The following is a 27,682-nucleotide window of genomic DNA, read 5'->3' on the forward strand; positions in this document are numbered from 1 at the left end:
CCCCCCCGTTGTCCGTGTCCATTGGTTAGGCCTATATGCTTGCATATAAGTCCTTTGGTTGATCTCTCCATGATCTTTTCTTATACATTGATAGATTCAATAGGCTAATATTTTGTTTAAAATTTTTATATCCATGTTAATGAATATACCAATGTACTTTAAATTTAGAATATATTAGGAAATGCTCTCTAATTTTTACAAATGTCCTCCAGTTTCTTATAATATAAATTTCTAATATTAACTTTTCTTATGTATATACACAGATTAATCCAAAGCTTGAGGTAACTGACTTGCGGACCTCTACTCCCCCTGTTGTGGACATCCTTTCTTTTGGTTCTACCACCGTAAGTTTTCTTTGACATTTAAGTGGCATTTCAGTATTTGGCACAATCCATTTTTCTTTAAAAGAGAGGTGATAAAAAGTGGGCTAATAAGTAGCCTAACATTTTAGCATAGAAAAACTTTATACAAAAAGTCATTTACAATGTGTCTACATAGCCACAAGGGGGAGCAGCCCAATTTCTTAAAAAGCCTTCATTTTGAGGACCTCAAACTCAGTCTAATCCATACTCACTGTTTCATCTCCTCTCAAGGTGCTACTCAGATGACATTTCACTTGCTGTCACAGAACAGACTTTCTTCTTTGTTAATTGCCTTTCAGAGGTGTTACACTTACTTGTAGTCTCCTTAAAAGCAGTTGTTTACCTTTGTTAATTCCTCCTGGTGGACTAAGCAGACATTCAAAAGTATTCCTAATACTTGCAATTTTGTTTGTAAAAATTCCATACAGATAACTTATTTACTCAGTATAGCCAAAGTCTTCCAAAATTGAGTGTCTCAGCACATCAATTTGAGTCTGTTAGTCATTGCAAGGCTGATCATTGTTGAAGTCAATTCTGCTAGTCAGTGCAACTAATCATAAGAACAAATGAGAGGAGTGACATGGTCTTGGTGACACTCCTGTGATGGTGTCACTACTGAAAGGTGTGCCGAAATTCACAAATTCTGGTGAGTGGGGTTTGGTCCCTGTAGTGAGAGAAGGAAAAAGTAGGTGGTTTGGAGATGTGCTGCCTTCTTAGACTACAATTGGGCATTCCTGACTTAGCAAACAGTCCCCACTTTGAGACTCACTCTTGCTGCCATTACCCTTCCAGCTTTGCAGAGCTTCATGCCCGAGGAGTCCAGGTGTTCTCGGTGGACTGTGCTATGGAGGTGGCATAACTGCCGCCTAGCAGTTGATAGCAGGGAGTCATCCATCCTTGGATGGTAATCCACAGGTGCCAAAGTCAGCTAGTCTATGTTATAGGCCAGTGATGGCGAACCTTTTGAGCTCGGCGTGTCAGCATTTTGAAAAACCCTAACTTAACTCTGGTGCCGTGTCACATATAGAAATTTTTTGATATTTGCAACCATAGTAAAACAAAGACTTATATTTTTGATATTTATTTTATATATTTAAATGCCATTTAACAAAGAAAAATCAACCAAAAAAATGAGTTCGCGTGTCACCTCTGACACGCGTGTCATAGGTTCGCCATCACTGTTATAGGCCCCTCACTCGGGAATGCAGTCTACGTGGGGCTTCTAGAGGACAATTCTGTGTAATAAACACATGACACGTCTGCAGTTGTGATACAAAACAGAATAATAAACCCAAAGAGTATAATTATTATCCATGGGAGGATAATATTAGGTTAAATTATGTGAAATTGCCATTTTGTAAGCAAAATGGGCTAATATCAGTGATTTCCCATGGTTCAACACAATATGTAAGTATTAAAAGGAAGAAGACTCCACAGTTACTTTGAGTTGTGTGCCTGATGCTACATAAAAATGAAACAGACAAGAAAACAGGATAAAAACTTGTTGCTATAAATTGGTTTGGGATTTGGTTTATGAAGTCCCATCTAGGCATATTCTTTTATAATCTGGAAGATCATTGCTTGCCCCCAGGTAAGGTGTAAGGACTCCTGGTTTTATAAATATATTTTAGGGCATTTTTCTGAAGGAATAGATGCTCATAAAGCATTTAGATTTTTATAAAGAATATCTCTAAAGTGGTTTTCTTTAATTTTTTTCCCTTTTATTTTTTTACTTTTTTAAAGTTTTGTTTTTTTTAAATTGCCATCCCTCCCACATCCTCCCCTTTGGCAACCACCAGCTCATTCTCTGTATTTGTGGTCTGTTTCTGTTTTCTTTATTCATTTATTTTGTTTCATTTGGAATCCATATGTAAGTGATACCATGTAAAGTATTTGTCTTTCTGTGACTTATTTCACTTAGCATAATACCCTTTAGGTCAGTGATGGCGAACCTTTTGAGCTTGGTGTGTCAGCATTTTGAAAAACCCTAACTTAACTCTGGTGCCGTGTCACATATAGAAATTTTTTGATATTTGCAACCATAGTAAAACAAAGACTTATATTTTTGATATTTATTTTATATATTTAAATGCCATTTAACAAAGAAAAATCAACCAAAAAAATGAGTTCGTGTGTCACCTCTGACACGCGTGTCATAGGTTCGCCATCACTGCTCTAGGTCCATGTTGTCACACGTGGCACAATATCATTCTTTTTCATTGCTGAATAATTTTCCAATGTGTGGGTGTGTGTGTGGATGTGTGTGTACCAAATCTTATTTTTCCATTCACCTATTGATGGACATCTAGATTGCTTCCGTATCTTGGCTGTTACTAGTAATGCTGCAGTGAATATAGGGGTGCATATATATTTTCAAATTAGTGCTTTTATTTCTTTTTGATAAATACCCAGAAGTGGAATTTCAGGACCATATGGCAGCTCTTATTTTTAATATTTTCAGGAATCTCCATACTGTTTTCTGTAGTGGCTGCACTAATTTACAATCCCACCAGCAGTGCACGAAAGGGTTCCCTTTTCTCCACATCCTCTCCAGCACTTGTTATTTGTTGATTTAGTGATGATAGCCACTCTGACAGGTGTGAGGTGATAGCTCATTGTGCTTCTAATTTGCATTTCCCTAATGATTAGTGATATTGAGCATCTTCTCATATGTCTGTTGGCCATCTGTATGTCCTCTTGGTAGAAATGTCTATTCCGGTTGGATTGTTGGTTTGTTTTTGTTTTTGGTGTCAGGTTGTATGAGTTCCTTATGTATTTTGGATATTGACCCCTTATTGGATAATCATTTACAAATATCTTCTCACATCCAGGTTGGCTCTTCAATGTGAATATGTAATATTTTTAGCTCAGTGATAGATAATTGGTTAGAAAACTAAAGTGAAATCACTTTGAACTGTTTGCTTTCCCATTTATCTACTGGTAAGTAATTCATACTCTGTTGTCTGTGTCTTAACTGCTTTTCTTTGGCTTCTCCACAACAAATCAGACACAATTGTGAGGGAGATTTGTTTCTGCTCTGGCATGAAGCATAATTGCATTAAATATTTATGGTGTGGACTTTGCCTGTGATTATAATTTAAAAACTCAGAGAACTATTGGAATTCAATAAGAGCAGGGCTTAAAGATGGGTTTGGCTTTTGTTATTGTGGTTATTGTTTATTTTGCGATTTGTTTGGTTTTTGTAAACTGGAAGAAAGTTTCCTTAGAAATTTAATCAAGATGGGACATAAAAAGGTTACTCTTTAAACCTTAATTCGTCAAGTTTCTTAGGATAAAAGCAGGTTTGTTGTGGTATAAGAAACAGTTGGTTTCCATTTCTACCTTGGCTTGAGTTAATATTATGTGCAGGATGAGTTGAAGATCTAAGTGTACTGATATCTTACCTTCACTCTGATGCCTTTTTGCTACACAGAAGGAATTATGGCATGCAGTGTGCCAATTGGTATTTTTGTGGCTTGCACATATGTCTCTAATGCCAGGCAGTAAATTTGATACAATATTTTGGGATCAAAATAAGCTGTTACCAGTCTGCATTTTTAAAGTGTTGTGTGTAAAATAGTGTTTCTGTAAAGGCATATACTGGCTGTCATATAGACATAGTTTAATAATATGGATCTCAAATTTTTGAATCTTTATTGCAATTATGTTGTCACTTATATGCTGATTTTTTAAAGATTATTTAATTAAAGAATCCAGTGACACTTTTTAATGTTTTCAAATATTCAGTTACAATGAGACCAGGGTTTTGTCATCAAAATTGTACAAGGGCATTTCTTGACACGATATAGCTACATAAGATGTTCTAGCATTGCCCCACACCACCCAAAAGGCAAGCAGCAAATGAGAATTCCTCTTCTGTATCCTAATATAAAGTGTTTTAAAAAATACTGACTGTAAATAAAATGTATTTATAATACTCTGGGATTATTTAAATGTTTTTATATTTAGATAAACCATATTCCTAAGTTTTGAAGTATTAATTTTATTATTTGTCCCATAAATGAACGAAATGAAATTGACAATCTTGCCAGTGTTGCTCTGATTGTCAAAACACTGCAGTCTTCTAAGAGAACTGAAACGGTGTTCTTATCTTCATTATGGCCACTGTGTAGAGAATATGAATGTAATGTGTATACCTTTAGAATTAGGGTCAGTATTTCAGGTCAAATGAATTCTCTACAATAAATGGAGAATTTGCAATTACATCATAGAAGAATATCAGTGTCTATAGTTTTTTGCTGCTCATCAATCAAAATTCTTAAAGCCATACTGCATGAAGCAATTGCGTGAGATGTGGAGGGGACTTAAGCTGACCACCTGACCTCAAGAAATGCCCAACGTCACCAGGCAGAAATCACAGCGTAGGAAACAAGTGGCAGTTTCAGTAGACTAGATAGCCACGTGTACGTGATTATCAATTGAAAGGTTGTTAATGGGAGTATTCAGAAAAGACCATTAATGGACTGGAGGAAACAAGGACTTCCCTAGAACCGTGGTCGGCAAACTGCGGCTCGCGAGCCACATGCGGCTCTTTGGCCCCTTGAGTGTGGCTCTTCCTAAGCCTTAGGAGTACCCTAATTAAGTTAATAACAATGTACCTACCTATATAGTTTAAGTCTAAAAAATTTGGCTCTCAAAAGAAATTTCAATCGTTGTACTGTTGATATTTGGCTCTGTCGACTAATGAGTTTGCCGACCACTGCTCTAAGGCAATCAGATACTAATCATCTTACAATCAAGTCTGGGCATACATACCCAACCCTCAAATACAACAAAGATCCTTCCAGCAGAGTTGATAAACGAGCCACACTCAAGAGGCCAAAGAGCCGCATGTGGCTCGCGAGCCGCAGTTTGCCAAGCCGCAGTTTGCCAACCACTGCCCTAGAAGAAAACCTTTGGCCAATTCTTGCCCCAACCAGAGATGGGTAGACTTTTGATAGGGGCATTCCTGGTGGGGACAGCAAGATATAATTAGATGTCTCCAAAGCCATTGGGCCCTGGCCTGTGTGCTCGGTGGTTAGAGTGTTGGCCCATTCACTGAAGATTCCCAGTCAAGGACACGTACCTGGGTTGCAGGTTAGATGCCCACCCCAGTGGAGTGTGTGTGGGAGGCAGCCAATTGATGTGTCTCTTCCACCTCTCTCTCTCTTTCTGTCCCCCTTCCTCCCTTCCTCCCTTCCTCCCTCCCACTCTCTCTAAAAATCAATGGAAAAAATATATATCCTCGGTGAGGATTAACAGAACAAAACAAAATGAGTAATTGAAACTACAACGTGGTAGTAAAAGTGCATCAGTCTAGCTTGTGGTCTTTAGGTTACTTAACTCAGTGGGTAATGGATGTGGCAGACTGCAGGGAGCATGGCCACTCACAGTTTTGGCTCTCAGTCAGTATTTCTTGAGTAACTATTCTGTGCCACTTACTGTTCTCGACTTTAGAAAAAGTGAACAAAAGAAAAACACCTGCCCTTGAGAAGACTACATTCAAATTCTGGTAGGGGAGGCAAGCAATTCACAAATTTAAAAATAGACTGTGTAGTAAAGTAGACCAAAAATGCAGAGATGGAAAAAGCGCTGCAGGCAGGAAGCGGGTGTGTTTGAGATAGAGGGCCAAGACAAGAATCATGTTGTGGTGACATTTGAGTAAAGGACTGAAGGAATGAAAGGAACAAGTCACGTGAATGTCCGGAAAGAGCAGGCAAGCGGGAGCAATGCTAGATGGCCAGATGGAGAGTGAGATAGGAGTCACCGAGGGTCACCTTCAGAGGAGGGACTGATCTGACATGTTTTAAAGCTTCATTTTGGCTACTGTGTGGAGAATTGGCTGGGGGGGCAGGGTGGGTAGTGGACAGGGAACGAGGAGACCAATTAGAAAGCTAGTGAAATACTCAGACAGGAGGCAATGACCTGGGGTGCTCACAGAGGAGGTGATGCTAAGTGATGGAAATCTGGATGTATTTTGAAGGCAGAGCCAAAAGGATTTCCTGACAGATTGGATGTCAGCAGTGGGATTCCCTATGTCCTTTCCCCAGGGACAATATGGTGTAACCCTGAGTAATCTCAGGATGGCCCAGATAATCTCCTGGTTTGGCCTTGTTTGCCAGTGGGGTTGCTGAGAGAAAAAGAACTGTGATGTTTCTGTCTTCTTTTCTGGGATCAGTGAAGTGATGAGCTGAATCAGTGCAAGAGGTACTCTGCTGTTTCTGTGCCTTTGGGAAGTAAAGTGGTAAAACACACCCCTTCCTAGATGTCATTTCACTGATCCCAGATTCGTATTTTTCAGCAAAGTGTATTGGTTTCCCTTTGGAAAGATTTCTGCATAAGTCTACTTTTAGGAAGAAAAGGGTTTTACATTTCATGGAGGTTGTCATATAGAATATGCTATCTGAAAAATATTAATGTGTTGACAAAACACAAGGACATATAAAGAGTAAACTTGCAGATACAGAGAGAATGTCTCCACGGATGTTGTGGCAACCGTTTGTCCTGGTTGCTAAACAACATTGCATAACTAGTTCAGTTATTCCAGTTCCCAACTGCTTATGTAAGCAAAGATTTGGAAAGACTTACTTGAAAGAACACAGTGTATGCAAAACTAAATGCCCTAAAACTAAAATTTATAACTTTGAAAGTGTAAGATGGCAATATGCAATTTATTGTCCCCAAATCTCTATTTCCTTTCCCAGGAAAATCAGTAAAAAAAAATGTTGCACAAACCTTTTGCTTTCACTATTTTTCTGTAAGCTAACATTCCTGGATTTACATATAAACAGCCTCTAAGTTTGGAGGTAGGTGAGGTTCTTTCTTAAATTTCTAAACTTTGCAACGGTTTATAAGGTGGCATTTAAGTTGTAAATGATTTCTGAAACTAGGTATGTTTGTTTATAACTTTGTTGCTGCTTACTAAGCTTTAGGAAACATTTTTGTGGCATCTTCAGGCATTGGTTCAGTGGCCCTGCAGTAACTGCCTCCTGTTCCTGCTCTAAGCATTTGAAAGGCAATGAACATAGGCATTTGTAGAATCCATCTCTATTGCCTTCCACAATACTTTTAGTCTGAATTTCAAACCATAGTGAATATGTCAAGCGATCAGACACAGTAATTTTTTTTAATCCGGTGAATAAAAAAGTTGTGTTTCTAAAATGCTTAGTAGGAGTAAAAGAGGAATTCTTATCAGAGCTGAAAAATAATTTAAAAACTGACCAGGAAAAAAAATTCTGAGATGTTTAAATTCAATTATGGAGGAGGGAGTGTGAGAGAAAGAGACAGAGCATTTAGGTGGTTTGCCTATTAATAACTGGGGACCAGCTGACAAGACTGCTCACATCCCTGTTTGTGTTGGAATTTTGAGTTAATTTCCAGGTGGCTATCTCCACAGTTATCTGAAAGAGAATAGCCAGGTGCCCTGAACCCCAGGAGTCTCAGATTCTTCCTTATACATGAACTTTCCAGGATATTGCCTGCAACCAGCCCAAAGTAGCAAGCACTTCTTCCTTATGGACTCTGCACCAGTCCTGAACGCGCCCCCCTCACCTTATCCCATCCCCTTTATCTGTAGCCAATGTAAATTATTATAGAACAACTTATATCTTCCTTCCCCAAAACGTAGTGTATAAAAGTGCTCCCCAACTCTGGGCCGGTGGGCATGTTGCCTTTTCCACCGATGCTGCAGCCACCGCCACTGGTGGTCTAGACCTTTTGGACCTTGGACCACTGGTTGGCGACCGCTGGTCTGGACTTCATGCCCCTCGACCTGGTCCTTCCTGGCTCAATGAGCCCTTCTGAAAAGGCTTGCAGCGAGTTTAGAAGTTAATTTTTGTGTTTAACATATCATTGCCCTTTGAATTTTTAAGAAATGAGGTAATTAAATTGTCAAATGCATTTTTAAAATAAGACATACATGATAACAAAAGTAAAAGATGAAAAATACAACATTTTCACAAATTTCTTACCATTTCCAAATGAGTTCTATCCTTGCTTTTGAAGTACATCAGGCCCCATATGTTCTAAAAAGTTCCAACAGTTGTGATTGTGATAGCTGACCTTTAAAAAAATGTTTTAGGATTGTAAAATAAAAAATAAAACACTAAAACTTTTTCGTTTCTTAAAGGGACATGTTCTTTTGTTTCTTAGAAGATAGAAATCTGGAAATCTATAAAATGTAATGTGGGTCAGAGGCTTTCTTATATTCTCCAAATAAAAGATACTTTTTAATAAAAATCATAATTACTAAGTTCCATGTTTGATGTAGCCATACTGAAAATTTTACTAATTTGAGCTTCATTCCCTTTAAATCTCAAGGTCACAGGGGGGGAAAGCTTACGTTAATGTTTTCTTTCACTAAAAATTGTATGCTAATTCAAGTTTTAAAAATAACCCTAGTTAAATAATACTTTATGCAGTAAAACTGTTACTGAAGTTAGCCAGCTATTAATAGGAAGAGAGCAAGGGGAGTCGGACATTGTTGAGCACCTTCAGCTGGGGAGCGGGGGCCTGTGTGCTTCACTAGGAAGCTACAGCTTCACACCTCCTGCTCACCGCAGATTAATTAGGGATGGGGGGCTGTGCAATAGCAGTCAAATGAGCACTGTCAGACTAGCCTAGGAAAAAGATCATTGACCCAATGCAAACCCGAAAAAGCTTGGGAAGATGATTGGTTACTTTGAAAAATCTCCTGGTTATAATCCCAGAACACAAAGAGAGCGCGCACTCTCTCTCCCCCTCTCTGTCTCCCTCTTTCTCTCTTTCTTTCCCTCTTCTCCTCCCTCCTTCTCTTTCTTCCTCTTCCCCCCACTCTCTCCCCCTATCTGTCTCCCTCTCTTTCTGTCCTTCTCCCCAACCTACCTCTCCCCAAACCCCTTTTGCTTCATGACCCAAACTCATCTCATTCATTGGCAAACCCCCCTCCCTCCTGCCAAGAACATGTGACCATGCGGGTCTAACAGCTGGGGATGGGGGGTGGGGGGGAAGGTGGGCAGGCGGCAGACCACATGGGCTTCAAAAGGACTAGCTTTAATATGAAGCAGAAACTGGACACTCACCTTTGTCATGGCCTTGCTTAAGACACAGTTGGACTTTTTTCATGGCCAGATGGATGGAGATTAGACATTGAAAATCCAAGAGGGGAACTCCTTTGATTTTGCATCACAAATAAACCTTGCCACACCACAATCTCCCATACGTGGATCAGTGAAATGCTCTTCTCCAATCTCATGGAAGAGCCTGTTTTCCACCAACAACAAAACTGGTCCCTATACTTGTTGAGGAAAGTGATTTAGAACTTGTGGAGTCACTAGAGGCCCAGTGCATGAAATTCATGTTCAGGTAGGGTCCCTAGCAGCTGCTGGCTGCCGGCCAGGGCCTCCCTTCCCCGGCTGCCTACTGCCACCAGCCAGGGCAGGGCCGGCCTGAGGAAGGGGCCGTGGGCAGTTGACCAGCTGGCCCTGCCCCCTGGTCGAACTCCCAGTCAAGGGGACAATTTGTATATTGGGCTTTTATTATATAGAATGCTATTTGGGAGCCCAACAGAGTAGATACTTTTTAGAATTTCCTTTAGAAAATTAGCTCATTACTGGAAACTGGAAGTGTTGAAGTTCTAAGTATTATTTCTGCCTTCCAACTTCCTGCGATACTGTATTTCTAAACCGTGACTCCCAACTGCTGCCGTAATCTCTATCCACTGTCCCAGGGCTGGGAACCTAAGCCACATCCCCAGTTCCCACAGCTGAGGCATGCCGAAAATGCCTGACAGCTCTCAGCCCACACATCCAGTAACAACTGGTTCCTTCCTCTTCCTGGGGAAGAGCAACATCCTCTGAGATGATAAGAAATGCACCCTGAGGAATGCAGAACAGCAGTGAGCTTTTCACACAGGAAATTACTACAGTAGCACTCTGAAAAGTGTGTCTGTCTCCTGGACTGTCAGCCCGTAATGGGCTTCCTGCTGACCTACAGGACATTCACTGTGGAGCTAAATGCCATTTGCGGTTCTTTCAAATGTTGGAGTTTCTTGGAAAATAGTGAATTTAGCTTGCGGCTGTTCCGTACATCTGTACCCATCTGGTTTAGAGTTATTTGGTACTGCTTATACAGTGCAGCTAAGTTACCTGTGCTGTCTTTATTTAGCCACTTGGCAGCTAATGATTTGGTGGAAGTAGTCAGCAAGTCTGCTAAAGTGAATTTTCCAGTCAGTTCTTTGTGCTTTATGAAATCAGGTTATGTCAAATATATTAAAGCTTCAGAAAGATTAAAAACCTCATAACCTGAGTGAACTGGCAGCCCAGTGTTGGTCCTTGCCTAGTTCTTTCTGTAGTTTTATTGTCTTTGTTTTTACTTTCTCAGATTGTCAGATATCAGTAGAAGATATCATACTGTGTACACAATCATACATGCTCAAGAATACATAAAGCTCTGTTGCTTTAAATCCACCAACCCCTGTCATTTAAAAGTTCAAACTGACTTTAATTGACTAACAGTTGAAACTGACTTTAATTGACTAACAGTTGAAAAATGGTCTGGTATAATTTGCCCTCCTTTCCCCGCCCCCCCCCCCCCCCCTAATTCCTACAGTATTTTCTTTTACTTTTGCTGGAGATAATGATGGCCACTACAAAGCCCAGTTTTTATTTTGTATGTACTAAATCGCTTTTCAAATCTCTGCAGAATTTTGGTAGGTTTCAGTGTTTATGGTGGCAAAATTCTTTTTGTTTGGACTGCTTTACCAAAGCACATAAGAGTTACTTGTTGTTTGTTTTCTGTTGAAGGGGGGAAGGAGAAGGAATGCCAGGCATTTCCTCTTCTTTTTCAGAATGTCTTATTAATGTACATTCCTCTTTCCTCCTAGGAACAAACCATCTCAACTCAGTGCAGAGCCTTTAAGTGTCTAACTTCTAATATTCCAGCCTCTTTCCACCCCAGACCTAGAGAAGCAGTTGCTTCATGTGTTTACTGTTCTCACCTCAGGGCTCCCTGTTAGCCTTTACAAACTTCCAAACCTGTTTAGCTGGTTCCCTGCATTAAATTCATTCTCTCTGTGAAAATAACTGTTGTGGTTTCCGTTTTCCTGCTGGATCCTCAATGATCATCCTAAAGATCCTAAACTATCCTAAAGAAATAAGATGTACAGACAAAGATTTCTACTCAAGGATGCTTATTCTAGCATTATTTAAAATTAAGAAATGGACACAAATCAAATGTCCTTTAAGACAGTATTGTTATTGATGGGGTGTCCTCTTCGTCCCCACCCACCTGTTGCCAGTAGAAGTGGAACTCTTGGGATGCCACGGGAATAGGAAATTCCTGAGGCCTCTGTGGGAGGATGGGTATTGTGGAAAGCTTTATTGAATGATGAGGTAACATTAAGGGAGTTCCTCTTCAAGGTCCCATCTTCCTCCGTGCCCCCGCGGAAAAAGTCCCATTGTGTCTTCAGCAGGGCTAAGATAAAGCCACTGCCCAGTGTTTCGCTCCATATGTGCACAGTCCGGTCCAGAATCTGGCTAGGTTAGCTTGTGTTCCAGCTGCAGACCGTTGTGTATGGAGTCTGCATGGCCCACGTGTGGCTTCTAGGGCCACATGGCTATGGAGACGCACACGAGGTGCATCATGGAGCAAGTGAGAAACAGGAACACAAGCGGCAAGAGAGAGAATTCCTTTATCTCTGGGGATTTTAACTAGGAGCTTATCCAATGAATCCGGTGGGATTTTTGAGCTTGCCACCCTCTTTAGCCAGTTATCTTTTCCCCAGGTTAGACTGCTTTAATAAAAAAAGGTGGCGGGGGGGTGGGGGGGAGAAGACAAGTAATGATCTCCCCTACAGCACCTGGACTTCACTGCGAATGCATCCATCTTCCCCTTTGTTGGACCTCTTTCCCGGTGATTTGCAGGGAATGGACCGGTGAGCCCCTGGGGAGCATGAAGGTGTAGCTTTCTGGTGAAGCTGCCCAGATGACCATGCTTATAGTGTCTGGCCTCCCCTTTGCTCCTTTCCTATTATTAATACCTAGTGAGTTACAATGGTAACAGTACTAGTTAAATAAAAGTATAGTATATGAATAGATGGAATATTATGTCGCCATACCATCTTGACCAACAATTAAATGCAATGTGTGAGATTCTGGGTTTGACCCTGGGTCAGTGGAAAAATTGATAGGAAGAAAACCATAGTACCCCAGGTTGAGGTTGTGGATCAGAGAGCCTATACAGCGGTTCTCAACCTGTGGGTCGCGAACAATGAAGATACATCCTGCATATCAGATATTTACATTACGATTCATAACAGTAGCAAAATTACAGTTATGAAGTAGCAACAAAAGTAATTTTATGGTTGGGGGTCACCACAACATGAGGAACTGTATTAAAGGGTCGCGGCATTAGGAAGGTTGAGAACCACTGCAAGAGAAGAGGCCCTGCCCCCATCTGCTGCAGCACAGAGGACAGACTTCATGGAGCTGTACCTATCCACTGAGGAACCTGGGCCAGCTGGTTCTGGTATATTTGAGGAGAGTGAAAGCTGTTGCTGGGAGTGGCTGACAAGAGCAGCAGCAAACTTGCAGCAATTCCATTCTGGGCTTCTGGTTTCCCTCTCTGTGTCTTCTATTGACGGAGCCTAATAGAACCAACTGGTAAGAGAAAACTGTAGATTGCAGAGTCCAGGTTTCCATATCACAAAACAGATTTTGAAGGGTGGATATGGAATCAAGAGGAATTATTGAATTAAAGGATAGAAACTTTTTTTTAAAAAGGCTTTATAAGGCAAATTCACTCTAGAATATGTATACAAGTTTGAATTTGCACTGGTAATATATAAGCAAATATATTTTCTACATTGTAATATATATATATGTATATATATATTGAGTGTTATATTTATTTAGTTATTGATTATTTAATTTGTTAAAGCCTTTAAAATATAATAAGCAAGAAATATTAAGTTAATATATTTTTAGTGACTTGTGAGCTTTAAACATTTTTGACAAAATAAAAATTGGATCTATTTAAGGTGTATAAAGTAACTTGTGTAGATATACCACAGTCCAACTAATTAACATATCCGTTACCTGTTATTGCACTGACTTGTGAACTTTGACTTTTTCTCATAATTGCTGTTCCTTATATTTTTGAGCCTTTTTGTATACTCTGCTCATTTTTCTATTTTGTTTATTTTAAAATTGAATTTTAAACTGTCATTATAATTTAGAAGCTTAACACCCTTTACCATATACTACAAATATATTTTCCTTGTTTGTCATTTCCCTTGATTTTTGTTTCTGATTGTTGATCAATTTAGTTGCATTCATTTCTTAAAAGATATAATTAATTTTATGACTTCATTGGAGTCTATACAAAGAAAATCCCTTCCTATTCTCCAAAGATATCTTCAGCTACTTTTCCTAAGGTTCTATTTTTTACAATTAAATCTTAAATCTTAGATGAATTACTTTTAGGTATAAGGTACAGATTTATGGTTAACAAAGTACCCTCAATTTCTGTTGTTTTTTTTCTTTACTTGTTTGATTTACCTTCAAAAAACATTAAATTCTTATGTTCTTGTATATGTTCAGAGACTTTTACTTCTGTCTTATTGATCCGCTTGTTCTTAATCCATGATCATACCTTGTTAATTATTGTAGCTTTAAAATATTTTTTTAAAATATAGTAAGTACATTGCCCTGGCCGGTGTTGCTCAGTGGTTAAAATGTCAGCCGGCCCGGGCACCGAAGGGTCGTGGGTTCAATTCCCGGTCAAGGACACATACCTGGGACCTGGGTTGCAGGTTCATTCCCCAGTGCATGAGGGAGGCATCCCATCAGTGTTGTGTCTCTCTCACATCAATGTTTCTCTCTCTCTCTCTCTTTCTCCCTCCTTTTCTCCATCCCTCACTCCCTTCCACTCTCTAAAACAAATCAATGGAAAAGAATATCCTCTGGTGAGGATTAAAAATATATATATATATATATCTCTTAGAGGCCCGGTGCACGGATTTGTGCACAGGTGGGGTCCCTCAGCCTGGCCTGCACCCTCTCACAATCCTGGACCCCTCGGGGGGATGTAGCAGTGCCGAAGCGGCAGGTGGCTGGGGAGGAGCCCTAGCCAGGGCCAGGCACAGCTCCGTTGCCACTCATCCTGGCCCTGCTGCGCCGCTGCTACCGCCGCCCAATAGTGCTGCCACAGAGGCAGGAGAGGTGCCCGCTGCCTCAGCTGTGCTTGCCAGCCGTGAGCCCGGCTTCAGGCTGAGCGGCACTCCCGCTGTGGGAGCGCACTGACCACCAGGGGGCAGCTCCTGCATTGAGGGTCTGCCCTCTGGTGGTCAGTGCACATCATAGTGACCGGTTGTTCCAATCATTCAGTTGTAACGGTTGCTTAGATTTTTACACACACACACACACACACACACATACACATACACACTCAAGTTTTCCTTCAAAAGTTTCTTGGATAGTTTGGCCTATTATTTACCTGCATGAACTGTAGTCAAGTTTTCCTTCAAAAGTTTCTTTGATAGTTTGGCCTATTATTTACCTGCATGAACTGTAGAATTATTTTTTCATGTTCTTTATAAACATTGCAATGTTGATTGGCATTGCATTAGATTTATAAAATAATTTGAGAATTGCCAACTTTACTATCCTGCGCTTGCTTTTAAAGTTTAACTGAATTAAATTTAGGAGCATTCTCATTTCATGCCTATAGTTCCCATAAAATAGCCACCTTTTTTAATACTAGTACTACTAAGGAGGTATACTTTACCTCCTTACTAAAGATGCACATAGATTCCACAAGTTAGCCTTAAAGAGGTAAGGTAACTTGCCCAAAGTCACACCAGCTAGGAAGTGATAGAGGCCAGCTAGGGCCTAGACTGGACTAAGTTCAGAGCCCAAACCATAAGCCCCTGCACTGTACTGCTCCCCAGATGCCTAAGATGCCTTGTCTCTGAATGCTGGCTTTAGCCTCCTTGTTATCTGCATGGCTTAGCCTAAGTGAATATTTCTTCACCACAGCATAGTATAGTAACCAAAGGGGCTTGATCAGTATCTCTGCTTAAAAAAAAAGAGAGAAGACAAGTAATGACCAATTTGGGAGCACATGAGGAAAACGGCTCTAGAGTCAGTACTTGCGATTGGTTGTAGAGGCTGCTTTGGGATTTTATACATTGCCTATTCCCACTTGCCAAGTACTCAAATCTTTGGCATGTACCAGACTTTTGTAAGCACAAATCCTTTTTTAAAAATTCATCTTTTTTAAATTGAATTTATTGGGGTGACATTGGTTAATAAAATTACATAGGTTTCAGATGTCCAATTCTATAATACATCATCTGTATATTGCATTGTCTGTTCACCACCCCAAGTCAATCAGTATTTATGATCCTCATAAAAAAGAATTGAGTTTAAGACACACTTGTCTCTTACTGATTATCCAGAAGGTGTTCCATATGGTGTGTTCATCATAGGTTGTTCAAGCCTCATTGTGGGGATATGGCTTCCTCATATGAATAGTTATTTGATCTATCATATCTGTAAATCCATTTCTTAATGATATAATGGCTTTACCATCTTGACAGGACTTTGTCATTACTTTTCTTTCACTGCTCCCCATAGACCTCCAACCTCACCCTCTCACTAATTTTCAATTTTTGTTTGTTTGTTGTTGTTGTTGTTTTTAATCCTCACCCAAAGATATGTTCCATTGATTTTCAAGGGGGAGAGGGAGAGAGAGAGAAAGAAAGCAAGAAACATTGATGTGAGAAGCAGCAATCGCCCTCCCCCCCCAGCCTCTTGTATGCACCCCGACTGGGGATCAAACCCACAACATAAGTATGTGCTCTGACTGGGAATCGAACCCACAACCTTTTGGTGTACGGGACAACACTCCAACCAACTAAGCCAGGGCTGTTTGTTGTTTTTAAGAAATGATATTCTTTATAGCAAGAATTGTGTGGGCTTGCGTTTTCTTTGGTGGTGTTATTGTTATTAGTTCTGGTTTGTGCAGGCATTATTTCCTTTGTGGTATAGATGATAACATAAATTTTTATCAGATTTGGTTACAGTGTGATTTTTACAAAGTGAGTTCTATTTTCCATTGGCTTTTATTTTAAACAGAGCTATGTTTGGGTTTGTGTGTGTGTGTGTGGTTTTTTTTGGGGGGGGGTGTTGGTAAATATTCTCAATATAATGGGCTAGAAATCTTGTGGGCAAGGTTCAAAAACATAGCCAAACCCATAATATTTAGGGTTTTTTTTTCTGGTGATTTGAGACAATTTTATGGCTATGTGCCTATTTGCAAAATCCAGGCCATCTCCTCCAACCTTTCTTTCTCTCTTGATATTCCTCAAATCACGAGTACCCACAGTTCCAGGGGATCCAGTCCTCCCATGTTCATGGCCCCGCGGACTCAGTCCCATCTCTTCTTTGGGAGTGATTATGTAGTAGAGCTGTGTTACAGGGTAACACCTTGTCCCCGTAAGTGGAATGTTCAAAGAATTTTCGTAGTTCGCTTGGACAGTTCTGTATGAAGCTTCATGTTCAGTAAAATGAATCTGTACACTTATTCTCTAAGGCTGACATTATGTAAAATAAATTTATTTTAAATGACATCTGGCATTAGACAAAGTACCATGCTGACTGAGTAAATGTTATTCTAGATCAGTGGTTCTCAACCTTCTGGCCCTTTAAATACAGTTCCTCATGTTGTGACCCAACCACAAAATTATTTTCGTTGCTACTTCATAACTGTAATGTTGCTACTGTTATGAATCGTAATGTAAATATCTGATATGCAGGATGGTCTTAGGCGACCCCTGTGAAAGGGTCGTTCGACCGCCAAAGGGGTCGCGACCCACAGGTTGAGAACCACTGTTCTAGATTCAGAAATATGCATGTTGGGGATGATAATAATTTAATGAAATTTCAGGATATAAATAACTTAAATAATTATTCATTTTAAATAGAACTAGAAATATATTATTAAGATAAAGTGAAGGCAATTGTGTGCTTTGGAAAATGAGTTGAAAAGTTGAATTTAACTAGGAAATGTACTCCCCCAGATTTGTACTTTTAGAAGATTCTGTGTACTTTTTGTATAATTCAGTACATAGTAAAGTTACTGAAAAAAAAATTCATGACATTAACACTATTTAAAAAGTTATGTTGTCCTTTTTTTAAGAAATCATTTATAAAACATAAGTGTTCTATGAATTATAAATGCCATAAAACTCTGGCTGTTTTACATTTTGGGGACTGAAGTATCAGAGGGTCAGTATCCTCTTTTTCCCACCTCTGGAAAAAACCATCTCTTTCTGATATATCATTAAATGACATGAAAAATTTCAAGCAAATAAGATTATGTGGAAAAAAAATAAATGTCACCATTTTTTAATTGAGTATACTGACAGGTTTGCCAAACACAATTGAGAAAAAAAAATTAACTTCAGAATAAATGACCTGTCCCCTTAAGTATACTTAAAACTTTTTGTTTAGAGAGCAGTTTTTTCCAAGATATTACTAATATTTTAATCAAGTGTTAAGATCTTTTTTTATTTCTGCTAATATGCGCTGTGACTATTTTTATGTATTTATTAATCAAGGAAAATGACATTTGTGGAGTTTATATCTCAAACTGTGTTTTATCTGTTTATTTTTAGTTTTTACTTTGGCACTCTTTCCAGGCAGTTTTCTTGGCAACGGTGGTATTGCTTCTGCCTGTCATGTGGTTTTTGCAATTAATATCTTTCATTATATTCCCCATCACAACTTTTTTCTTACAAATGCTCTAGCTCTTGTATCTAGCCCTTAACTTATATATTTTTTCTACAGTATTTTAGTCAAAATTCTTTTCCTAAACATAAAAGTATGTATTTTATGAGAATTTTGGCAATGAATTTTGAATAGAAAAATATCTGACTGTACTAGAAGTCTTTGTCTTTTCAACCCACCTCTACCCTTCCTGGTGTCATTTCTTACACCAGGGTGGGATATTTGGATCCCACTCCAATAACCAGGATTTGCTTTTTATACTATGTTCCTTGTATACCTGGCATAAGAGAACCTGGAGTACCAGGGGCTGCCCAAGGAGACTGTGGCCAACCAGCTTGCTAGAGTTGGAAAGCCAGTACATATGGAATCAATTTCTCCCTGACCATAGTTCTACAGCCCCCAGATGAGTGCATCTTGGCAGGAATAGGAAACCTCTGGGAGTGCTAGTCACAGATGAGCTCGGGTTCTGCAGGAGCTTGTGCTGTCATCATGAAACGAAGTGACTCGACCTAATTTAGGGGCTGGCTCAGCAGACATTGTTCATTCATTTCTCAAAAATGAACATGCCAGGCGCTAGGTAGAAGCAGGGGTCAGGGAAGGAGGCGTATGGGCTGTAATGGTAAGCAGAAGCCATCATGGAGATTTACATGGTACAATAAGAGTGAATTTGGGGCATTTGACTAAATCAGGAGTGTGGGTGAGGTGGAATCAGAGAAAATTTCCCTGAAAAAACATTTGAGCTAAGATCTAAAACCTCGATATTCAAAATGTGGCCCACACATGGATGGTTTGTCTAGGCATCACTTGAGAGGTTGTTAGAGATGCAGATTCTCAGCTATCACCCTGGATCTCCTGAATCAGACCCTGCTTTTAGTATAAGACCACCAGGCAAGTCATGTGTACACTGAAGTGTGGGAAGTGCTGATCTAAAGTCCCAGTAGGAGTTGCGGTGAGGGGATTGAGGGGTGCTGGAGTGTCCTAGGCAGAGGGAACTGTGTGTACAAAGAATGTATCTTACAGGAGACCTGGCTATGCTCTAGGGCAGTGATGGCGAACCTATGACACGCGTGTCAGAGGTGACATGCAAACTCATTTTTTTGGTTGATTTTTCTTTGTTAAATGGCATTTAAATATATAAAATAAATATCAAAAATATAAGTCTTTGTTTTACTATGGTTGCAAATATCAAAAAATTTCTATATGTGACACGGCACCAGAGTTAAGTTAGGGTTTTTCAAAATGCTGACACACTGAGCTCAAAAGGTTCGCCATCACTGCTCTAGGGACCCAGAAGATGGGAGCCCAGAGATGGGAGAAGAATGGCAGCCAAGAGAGGAGTGTTTCAAGAATATGGGAGTAGTCCCCATTGCAAGAGCCAAGAGAAATGTCGAAAAATGGTTAGTGAATTTAGCAGATTTGTAGTTAATTGCTGAAGAGCTTTTTTGGTTTAGTAATACAGGTGCAAGCCAGTATGTAGTAGGATGAAGGGGAGAGGTGAGCAAAAGAGACAGCTAAAATTCTTCCTTTTATTCAGTACATTTGCTGAGTATCTTTATATGCCAAGCAATGAAAATGTACAGATGAAAGAATAAGCCCTGTAATAGTGATATATGTGTACGTAGCTATGGGAGTACATCAGTGAAATAGTTAAATAAGGAGTGTGTGTGTGTGTGTGTGTGTGTGTAGATAAATTATCATGATTCTTAACCACTCTTTTTACAAAGCTGTGAATCTAGTTCTCATTCTCTTTGACTCATGGCATCTGTGATAAATATTTTTTTTAATTTTATGGTAGTATTTGAATGTTATTTCTCCTGGACCATTATTCCCCATGGTAATTGGTTTTTAAAAAAACAATATTTATAAACACACTGATTGTTTTTATTATCTTTGGTTTCTGAGCTTCTTTCACCAGCAAAATGAAGAGGGGAAAAAACCCGACACTTTTCTGCACACAAAAATGTAAGAAAGAAAAACCTAGTATCACTATCAAATAGTATACTGTTATCATAGCATCTTATTTTCAATTATTTGTAATTTTCTGTTACTGATTTTCTACTCATAAGCTCTTCTTCCTGGAGAATTTATGCCATAATTTTCTAACTATGTCCAGTTACATAATCTTTATCAAGGGGGTAAGTATTTTAGATGAGATTCATAGGTTTAAATGCTTGATGTTAGATTGGCCTCCTGTATGATTATTAGAAAATTATTTTTCATCCATTAAAATAAGACCAGAATTTTTAAATAGATGTTGGGTCTTTGTCTACTAAGTACTTTTAAAAAGTATTACATATATTTTTCAGGTAGTTGCCTGAAAACAGAAACTTGTTTTCCTTTTAAAAACTACATCTGAAAATGTCTTTTAACATTTTGTTTTGGATTGGTTCAACAGAAATTTTCATTTTAAATGTATAGTTTGTATATATGTATTCATTTATTAGTTAACATTTAGTACAGCTGATTCATTTACTCATTGAACTGCCACCTACCATTAAATAGCTTATTAATGTGAGAAATCAGATACAGAATGGGGAGAGTTTTTAAAAACTTAGAATATAAAGGATAGAGAAATATTTTTAATGCAAAAAAATGTATTAATTACTTTGAATGCCTTACACATAGGCATGTTGTCAGCATGTTGTCAACTCTCTGAAAGAAGCTAAGTGTTGGCTTCTGCCTTCTAGAAAGATGCAATTTAGATTTCAGTGGCATGGACGTAGGACACAATATGATGATGATAGGTAATTGAATATAAACTGTAGATTAAACTCTTATATTCTCAGAACAACCTCATAATGTAGATCAGAATTATCTTCTCCATTTTATAGGTGAGGAAATTCAACTTAGAAGTCAAGTAATTTATCCAAGGTCACATAGTTAACACAGGAAAAGACAGGATTAAACCCAAGTCATTGTGACTTGATGTGCCATTCATATAGCCACCATATTATATGATAACATAAATGTATGACATCACAAATAGCAGAAATGCAACAAAAAATTGATAATTGCCTTAAGAAGCAAAATTGAATTTTTATAGAGATTTAAATGAGTGGTAAATTGCATCTACTTAGGGAAGAAAAGACTTCATTATTTTGCAAATGCAAATTAAAGTCAACTAATATAATGTACACTGAATACTGCATTCACATAGAAAGCTTTCACTCTCCGTTTCATGAATGGTTTAATGAATCATAAATAGACAGAAGGGTGGTTCTCAGCACCCAGCTATGAATATGCATTACTGTTTTAACCACAGTTGTCATTAATCAGACTAGAATATTCATATTATTCTAGATGGTTACTAAAACAATGAATATAATATTTGCCCTCTAAAAGATGTTTCATAAAGCATGCCAGTTTTCTGAATGTAGCTTTGTTAAATGACTGGTTGAATCTTTGCCTTAAAATTGCTTCTTCATAGCATTAAAACAAATACAATAAGGATGCTAAAGTTGTATTCAAATGAGGAAACCATGATTTACTTTGTGTGTATAATTTAAAATAATTATCTCATGACTTTTAATACACAGCTTATTTCATTTGAACTTGGAATTTGAAGTTTCAAGCAACAGAAAATAGAGTCTATTAGGAAGGCTAAAGAAAGGCATTATTTATCTCAGAGAATAAGCAAGACCAGGAAATAATTTTTCAGAAATGTTAAATATCATGCTTCTGATTCTGTGATAATTTTATGTTTCATAAAAATAACAAGGATCATTGTTTGAGGATGTAATTTGACTCGATTTGGTTGGCTTTCTGAATATATACATTGTTATGATACTAAAATAGTGGTAGTGTGTTTGCTTTGGAAGCACATATATTAAAATTGAAATGATGCAGAAGATACTAGAGGGGCCTCAATGTGAGGAAAACATGAAATTTATAAAATAATTCACATTTATTTTTTGGAATTTTATATTTGTAGATAAGGAAGCTCAATGTCATCAAGATGATAGTTCTCCTCAAATAAATCAACAAACCCAATGCAATTCCAATAACTTCCCAGTAAGAATTCTAATCACACCTAAAGAGTTCATTTTAAAGCTTATATGAAGGACAGAGGGCCAAAAATAGCCAGGACAATTTTTAAGAAATTTGAAGGTTGTGGATTCGTTAAACACTAAGTGTGATGGTGTTACATTTTCTGTCCATAATTTTGTTAAAATTTGAAATGTCTAACAATTGAATATTGTTGACTTTGTAGAAAAGGGGAGATTTTCCTGCTCATAGAACAAGTTGATGCTACCATTTTGGACAATATCTGGTAAAACTATGACTTAACTATTCCATGCTAGGGAAACTCATACCTGTATGCAGGAGACATTTATGAGAATGCTTACTGTAACATTCAATACTAGTTAACAGTAGAAGGGACACACAAATTGTGGAATAGTCAATGGAATACTATCTGGCAGTGAAAGTAAATGAACTAGACTTACCTGCATCACCATGGACAAGTCTAAAAATGTTAATTAACAGAAAATACCAAAGGGACCTAATATAATACTAATTACATGTTCTTAAACATCTAAAAGCAATACTACTGTTTAGGGGTGTCTACATGTGTGATAAAAGTAAAGGGACATAGATTGTAATGATAGATACCGTATTCGAGATGTGTTATGCTTTATGAGGGCAAGAATGGGAGATCAATCAGAAAATGGTACACTTTATAACTTAGGATGGGGAGAGGATTGCTTTATTATTCTTTATACCTTTTCATTGATTTTTTTCAGTGTATAAGTATAATTGAAACTTTAAAAATCAGTTGTTATTAGATTTTTTTAAAGTATTGTTGATTCATTCAAAATTGTTAGTGTTGCAGTGAGGTTGCTTTTCATATTCACTCATAAATTTCACTTGATTGCTCTTGTACATGCAAAGAAGGGGCAGCTTTCTGAGAGGTGCACAGATGGCTTTTTCGAGATTTAACGTGGGTGAAACTAAACCAAATATGGCTTTCAAAGTCTAACTTCCATTTTTTTCATGAGGTAGTACTTACTTGAATATAAAATATTATTTTAAAATACATCATTATGTGATATCAGCTATTAACTGCCTCAGAATTTAGATTCTCACACACATACACCTTTTTGGAAAAGAGTGAAGTATAACTGTTTGTTTCCATCCTAGTCATGTCAGCATGCTGCATAAATTATTCTTGTTGAATTCTATAAGAAAGAGATCATAAGAATGAATCCCTTAGTCTGTACCCCTTTGAGGTGTAACAGTAGGATTCACACAACAATTAATAGCTACTTGTTTTCCTTTTTTAATTTACAGAAAGTTTTGTTATTATTATATTTGACTAGACCAGAGGTGGGGAACCTTTTTTCTGCCAAGAGCCATTGAATATTTATAACATCATTTGCAGGCCATACAAAATTATCAACTTAAAAATTAGCCTGCTATATTTGGTCAAACATTTAATAAACTCACCCCTAATGTCTTGGCATGGCCAAACCAAATGATTTTGTGGGCCTTATATGGCCCGTGGGCCAGACATTTCCCACCCCTGTTCTAAACTATCGGTAATAATACATACTTGTAGCATTTCTAGTTTAGTACCAATGCAAAAGAGAAAGCACTAATTTTATTTCACTGATTACCTACTCTACCACTCATCCCCCAACAATTCTGGTCAGGACTTTATCATTAATCAAGACTTGTCTGATGGAGTACACTATTCTAGATTAGCATGGGGCATTAGGAGACAGAGCTTCTTTTAAGGAATTTATTGTTTATGTTTGCCTAATTATATCAGAAGTGAAACATAGAAAGCCATTTTTGTACAGATCTTATTTGTCCTTGTCGTGTCCTACCCACTCGTGGCTTCAAAATTAATAAACTTCTGTAGAGATAAGAATAAAGATTAAAGACAAAGACAGACAGATTTGTGACCTCAGCTGTCTTTTCCAAGGGGAGTGAATTAATCATTCAGATATTCCAGTTGATAGCTGCATAGGGATGTGTTTATCAAGTCCTGACAAAAATGAAATTTCTAATGTTGTTTGAAGAAGAAAAATCAAAGCTCTATGTAAAACCTTATCCCCAAAGCCTGAAGGTTTTCTCTTTGAGAAAAAGATTCTTTCTTTCTCCCAGGGACAAACAGAGGCTTTCTTAGTTCTGCAAATTTAGTTTGGGAGACACAGATTTCACATGACATTCTCTCATTTTATCCTAGAAAACTTTTGAATCAATCAGACTTGATCAGGTGGATATGTCCTTAGAAGGATACACCATGCACTGTGGCAATATACAAAATGGGAGAGATGGGATTCTCTCCTTCAGGATCAGCAGCCTTTTGTTCCTAAAAATTTTAGAAATTGAAAATGAATTCTGTATGGTGGGCCTGTGATAACCCCGTACAGATGACTCTAGCTCTTGTTTCTATTTCCCCGATCTGTCTATCCACTTCTTGGTTAGCACTGGCTTTTGATCTCAAGGAAGGAACCAAAGACAGAGCAACACTCTGAGTCACTTCTGAAAGACAGACATCCTCTCCCTGTCAGGATTCTCAGATGAACTCAGTGACTGTCTGAGTCCTTTGTGCTAACGGTAAACTCAGTGTAAAGCCTCCCACTCTTTGGCCACCACTTCCTCTAGTTCTCCAATTTTGATAATTCCTGAAAGGCTTCTAATTCATTGAGTTTCCTGCCTTTTTACTGCCCACCACCTGTCTGTGTCTCTCCTTTATGTGGCTTACATTCTATATTTCATCAGTACAGCCATGCTCTTGCCTCTTTCTCCCGTTATTGTACTCACCAAAAAAAACTTTAACCTGGTTAAATCTGTGTCTCTGCCTCATCTATGCCTACACCTAAACAACTGATTTTGACTAGGCAGTCATGCTGACTGATCTCACCTTAAATTTATTTACACAAATCTCACCTTAAATTTATTTACACAAAGCCTACCCAACCCATTTACCCAGTTTTTGCCTCACTATCTTGTGACATCAAGGCTTTCTGTAGTCTTCCCATCAGTACACATTTGTAATGTATTTCCCATCATTAAAAAGGAAAATGACATTTGATCCCTCTTCCCTTTCTAGCTCTTCTGTTGCTCTGCTGCTCCCTTTTATAGCCAACCTAGAGGCCCGGTGCATGAATTTGTGCACATTGAAAGGAAATTAATTGGAAGAAATATTTTAAAACCGCTATTCACCCTTTCTTTATAATAGAAGTGTCAACCAAATTCACGATCAACAATGACAGATGGAAACACACGCGTGTGATTGGTGCCAGTGAGGGCTTTATATATATAGTTAATCTTGCTTAATTAGACCTGCTTTCTGATTTAGCTAAACTTTTTCCAGCCCAGTGAAGCACCCCAACTTCTCTTTCCGGGAATTGTCAGCAACACAGCAGTAAATAACAACACGAAGCAGATTATTGTTGTAGATCACACAGGGAGAACAAAGGGTAAAATATTTAACTGCAGCAGTGTTTGACTATATTCTGCGAAGTGAGAAAACCTGAAGTCATTTTGAAGGTCCATCATGTCTTATTTCTTTTCATTCGGGTCAAGTTTTTAAGCTTTCTAAATCTCCGTTTTCCAGCTAATGAAAAGAAAATAGAATTCCACCGAGTCTCCTATCTACCTACTCCAGGAGTTCTGTGAGAATCAATTGAGATGAGGCTCGGGAAAACGCTTCACAGACATTTGGTTAAAGTGTAAAATGTTTGTACCTGGCTATAAAGCAAGTCGTGTTCCTGGGCTGAAGAAACTGCAAGGAGGCTAGTCGCTAGGGAGAGGAAGCCGGGCGTTGCTACGTGGTGTCATTACCCAGCACTCACAGCAACCATTTCCTGGCTAGGCTGGGCTGCATTTTGTGCCACGGGGTCTCAGCAGCGTTGGCTGCGATTTGGTGGGGTGTCGCTCCGGGGTGGTGGCGGGGCCTGTATCCCACTTGGGGGAAGCCGAGTGTTGCTTTGTTGGTGCCAGGTCCATGGTGCTGTTTCTTTGTAAATGGCCAGTGTGCGTCACGGCAGCTCCTGCATTGAGCGTCTGCCCCCTGGTGGTCAGTGTGCATCATAACAACTGGTCAGAGGGACACTTAGCATATTAGCCTTTTATATATCGATTCCCCCAAAGAGTTGCCGATATTCAGTCTTCATTTCTTCAGTTTCCACTTTTCTGAATTAACTTGAATTAAGCTTTTGTCCCCACCAACCTACTCATGTCAAGGTCCCAGTGACTCATCTGAATCAGCCTCTCTCTACTTCGTGGTCCTGGTGATTACTCCCTTCTCCTTGTAACTCTTTTCTCATTTGGCTTTTGGGCCACTACCCCTCCTATCTCACACACCACTAGTCACTATTCCTGCTCCTTCTCTCCCTGTTTCTAAAGTCCTTGCAACTCTTCTCTGTTTGCCTCCTCCATGGTTGACCATAGACCCATGGCTATAAATGTTTATATGCCGAGCACCCCAACTCCAACAGACAAAAACTCCTGTACTTGGAATCTTTCCATACCTTGTCCTGTGTACTTCTTCATCTGGCTAGTCATTTGTATCTTTTATATAAACTAGTGTATATATCCTAATAACTCTCCACAACCTCACCACAGAAATCTAGAATCCTATATTTCCAAATGCATTCATGACTTTGTTCCTTGGAAGTTGAATAGACATTTCAAATTTAAAATGCCCAAAACTTATTCTCCATCTTCCCATTAAAAAATGCATCATCAATGGAGCTACATCTTAATATAACAACTTACCCAGCTTTATTTTTCTTTATAACCTTTGTCACTACCTGATATTGCATCACATATTTACATATTTATTTTTCTACTTCATCCACTGGAATGTAACCTTATGTCAACAGGATCTCTTTTGTTTATTCATTCCTTATAGTAGGCAGTAAAGATGGCCATGTCCCCATTCCCCCAGAATCTCGAAATATGTTTCCTTTTATGGTGAAGGAGACTTTGCAAATGTGATAAAGTTAAGGATCTTGAGCTGGGGAGACAATCTGGATTACCCAGGTGGACCCAAGGGTCCTTATAAGGGAAATATGGAGGCTTGGGAATTAGAAGAGATATGACAATGGAAGTAGGGATTGGAATACGTCCATGAGCCGAGGAATGTGGAAAAGGCAAGGAACACATTTCCTCCTAGAGCCTCTAGAACAGTGGTTCTCAACTGTTGGTCACGACCCCTTTGGGGGTTGAACGACCCTTTCACAGGGGTCGCCTAAGACCATTGGAAAATACATATATAATTACATATTGTTTTTGTGATTAATCACTATGCTTTAATTATGTTCAACTTGTAACAATGAAAATACATCCTGCATATCAGATATTTACATTACGATTCATAACAGTAGCAAAATTACAGTTATGAAGTAGCAACGAAAATAATTTTATGGTTGGGGGTCACCACAACATGAGGAACTGTATTAAAGGGTCGCGGCATTAGGAAGGTTGAGAACCACTGCTCTAGAAGGAACACAGCTCTGCCAGCACCTTCATTTTAGCCCCATAAAACCTGCTTTGGACCTCTGACCTTCAGAACTTGAAGATAGTAAATTTGTGTTG

The 27,682-nt window shown here is 38.6% G+C and overlaps 1 protein-coding gene across 2 annotated transcripts in view; it reads left to right on the forward strand.

Annotated features, from left to right (window-relative positions):
* The window catches only part of POC1B (POC1 centriolar protein B), a 101,592-nt gene that overhangs the window by 61,188 nt on the left and 12,722 nt on the right, over window positions 1–27,682 (forward strand). For both annotated transcript variants that reach the window (XM_005886279.2, XM_014533338.1), the window contains one exon: window positions 264–344. In XM_005886279.2, coding sequence (XP_005886341.1) covers window positions 264–344 — 81 coding nt within the window. The remainder of the gene's footprint in view (window positions 1–263; window positions 345–27,682) is intronic.

The sequence above is a fragment of the Myotis brandtii genome, unplaced genomic scaffold, assembly GCF_000412655.1.
Source record: "Myotis brandtii unplaced genomic scaffold, ASM41265v1 scaffold967, whole genome shotgun sequence".
Taxonomy (NCBI): domain Eukaryota; kingdom Metazoa; phylum Chordata; class Mammalia; order Chiroptera; family Vespertilionidae; genus Myotis; species Myotis brandtii.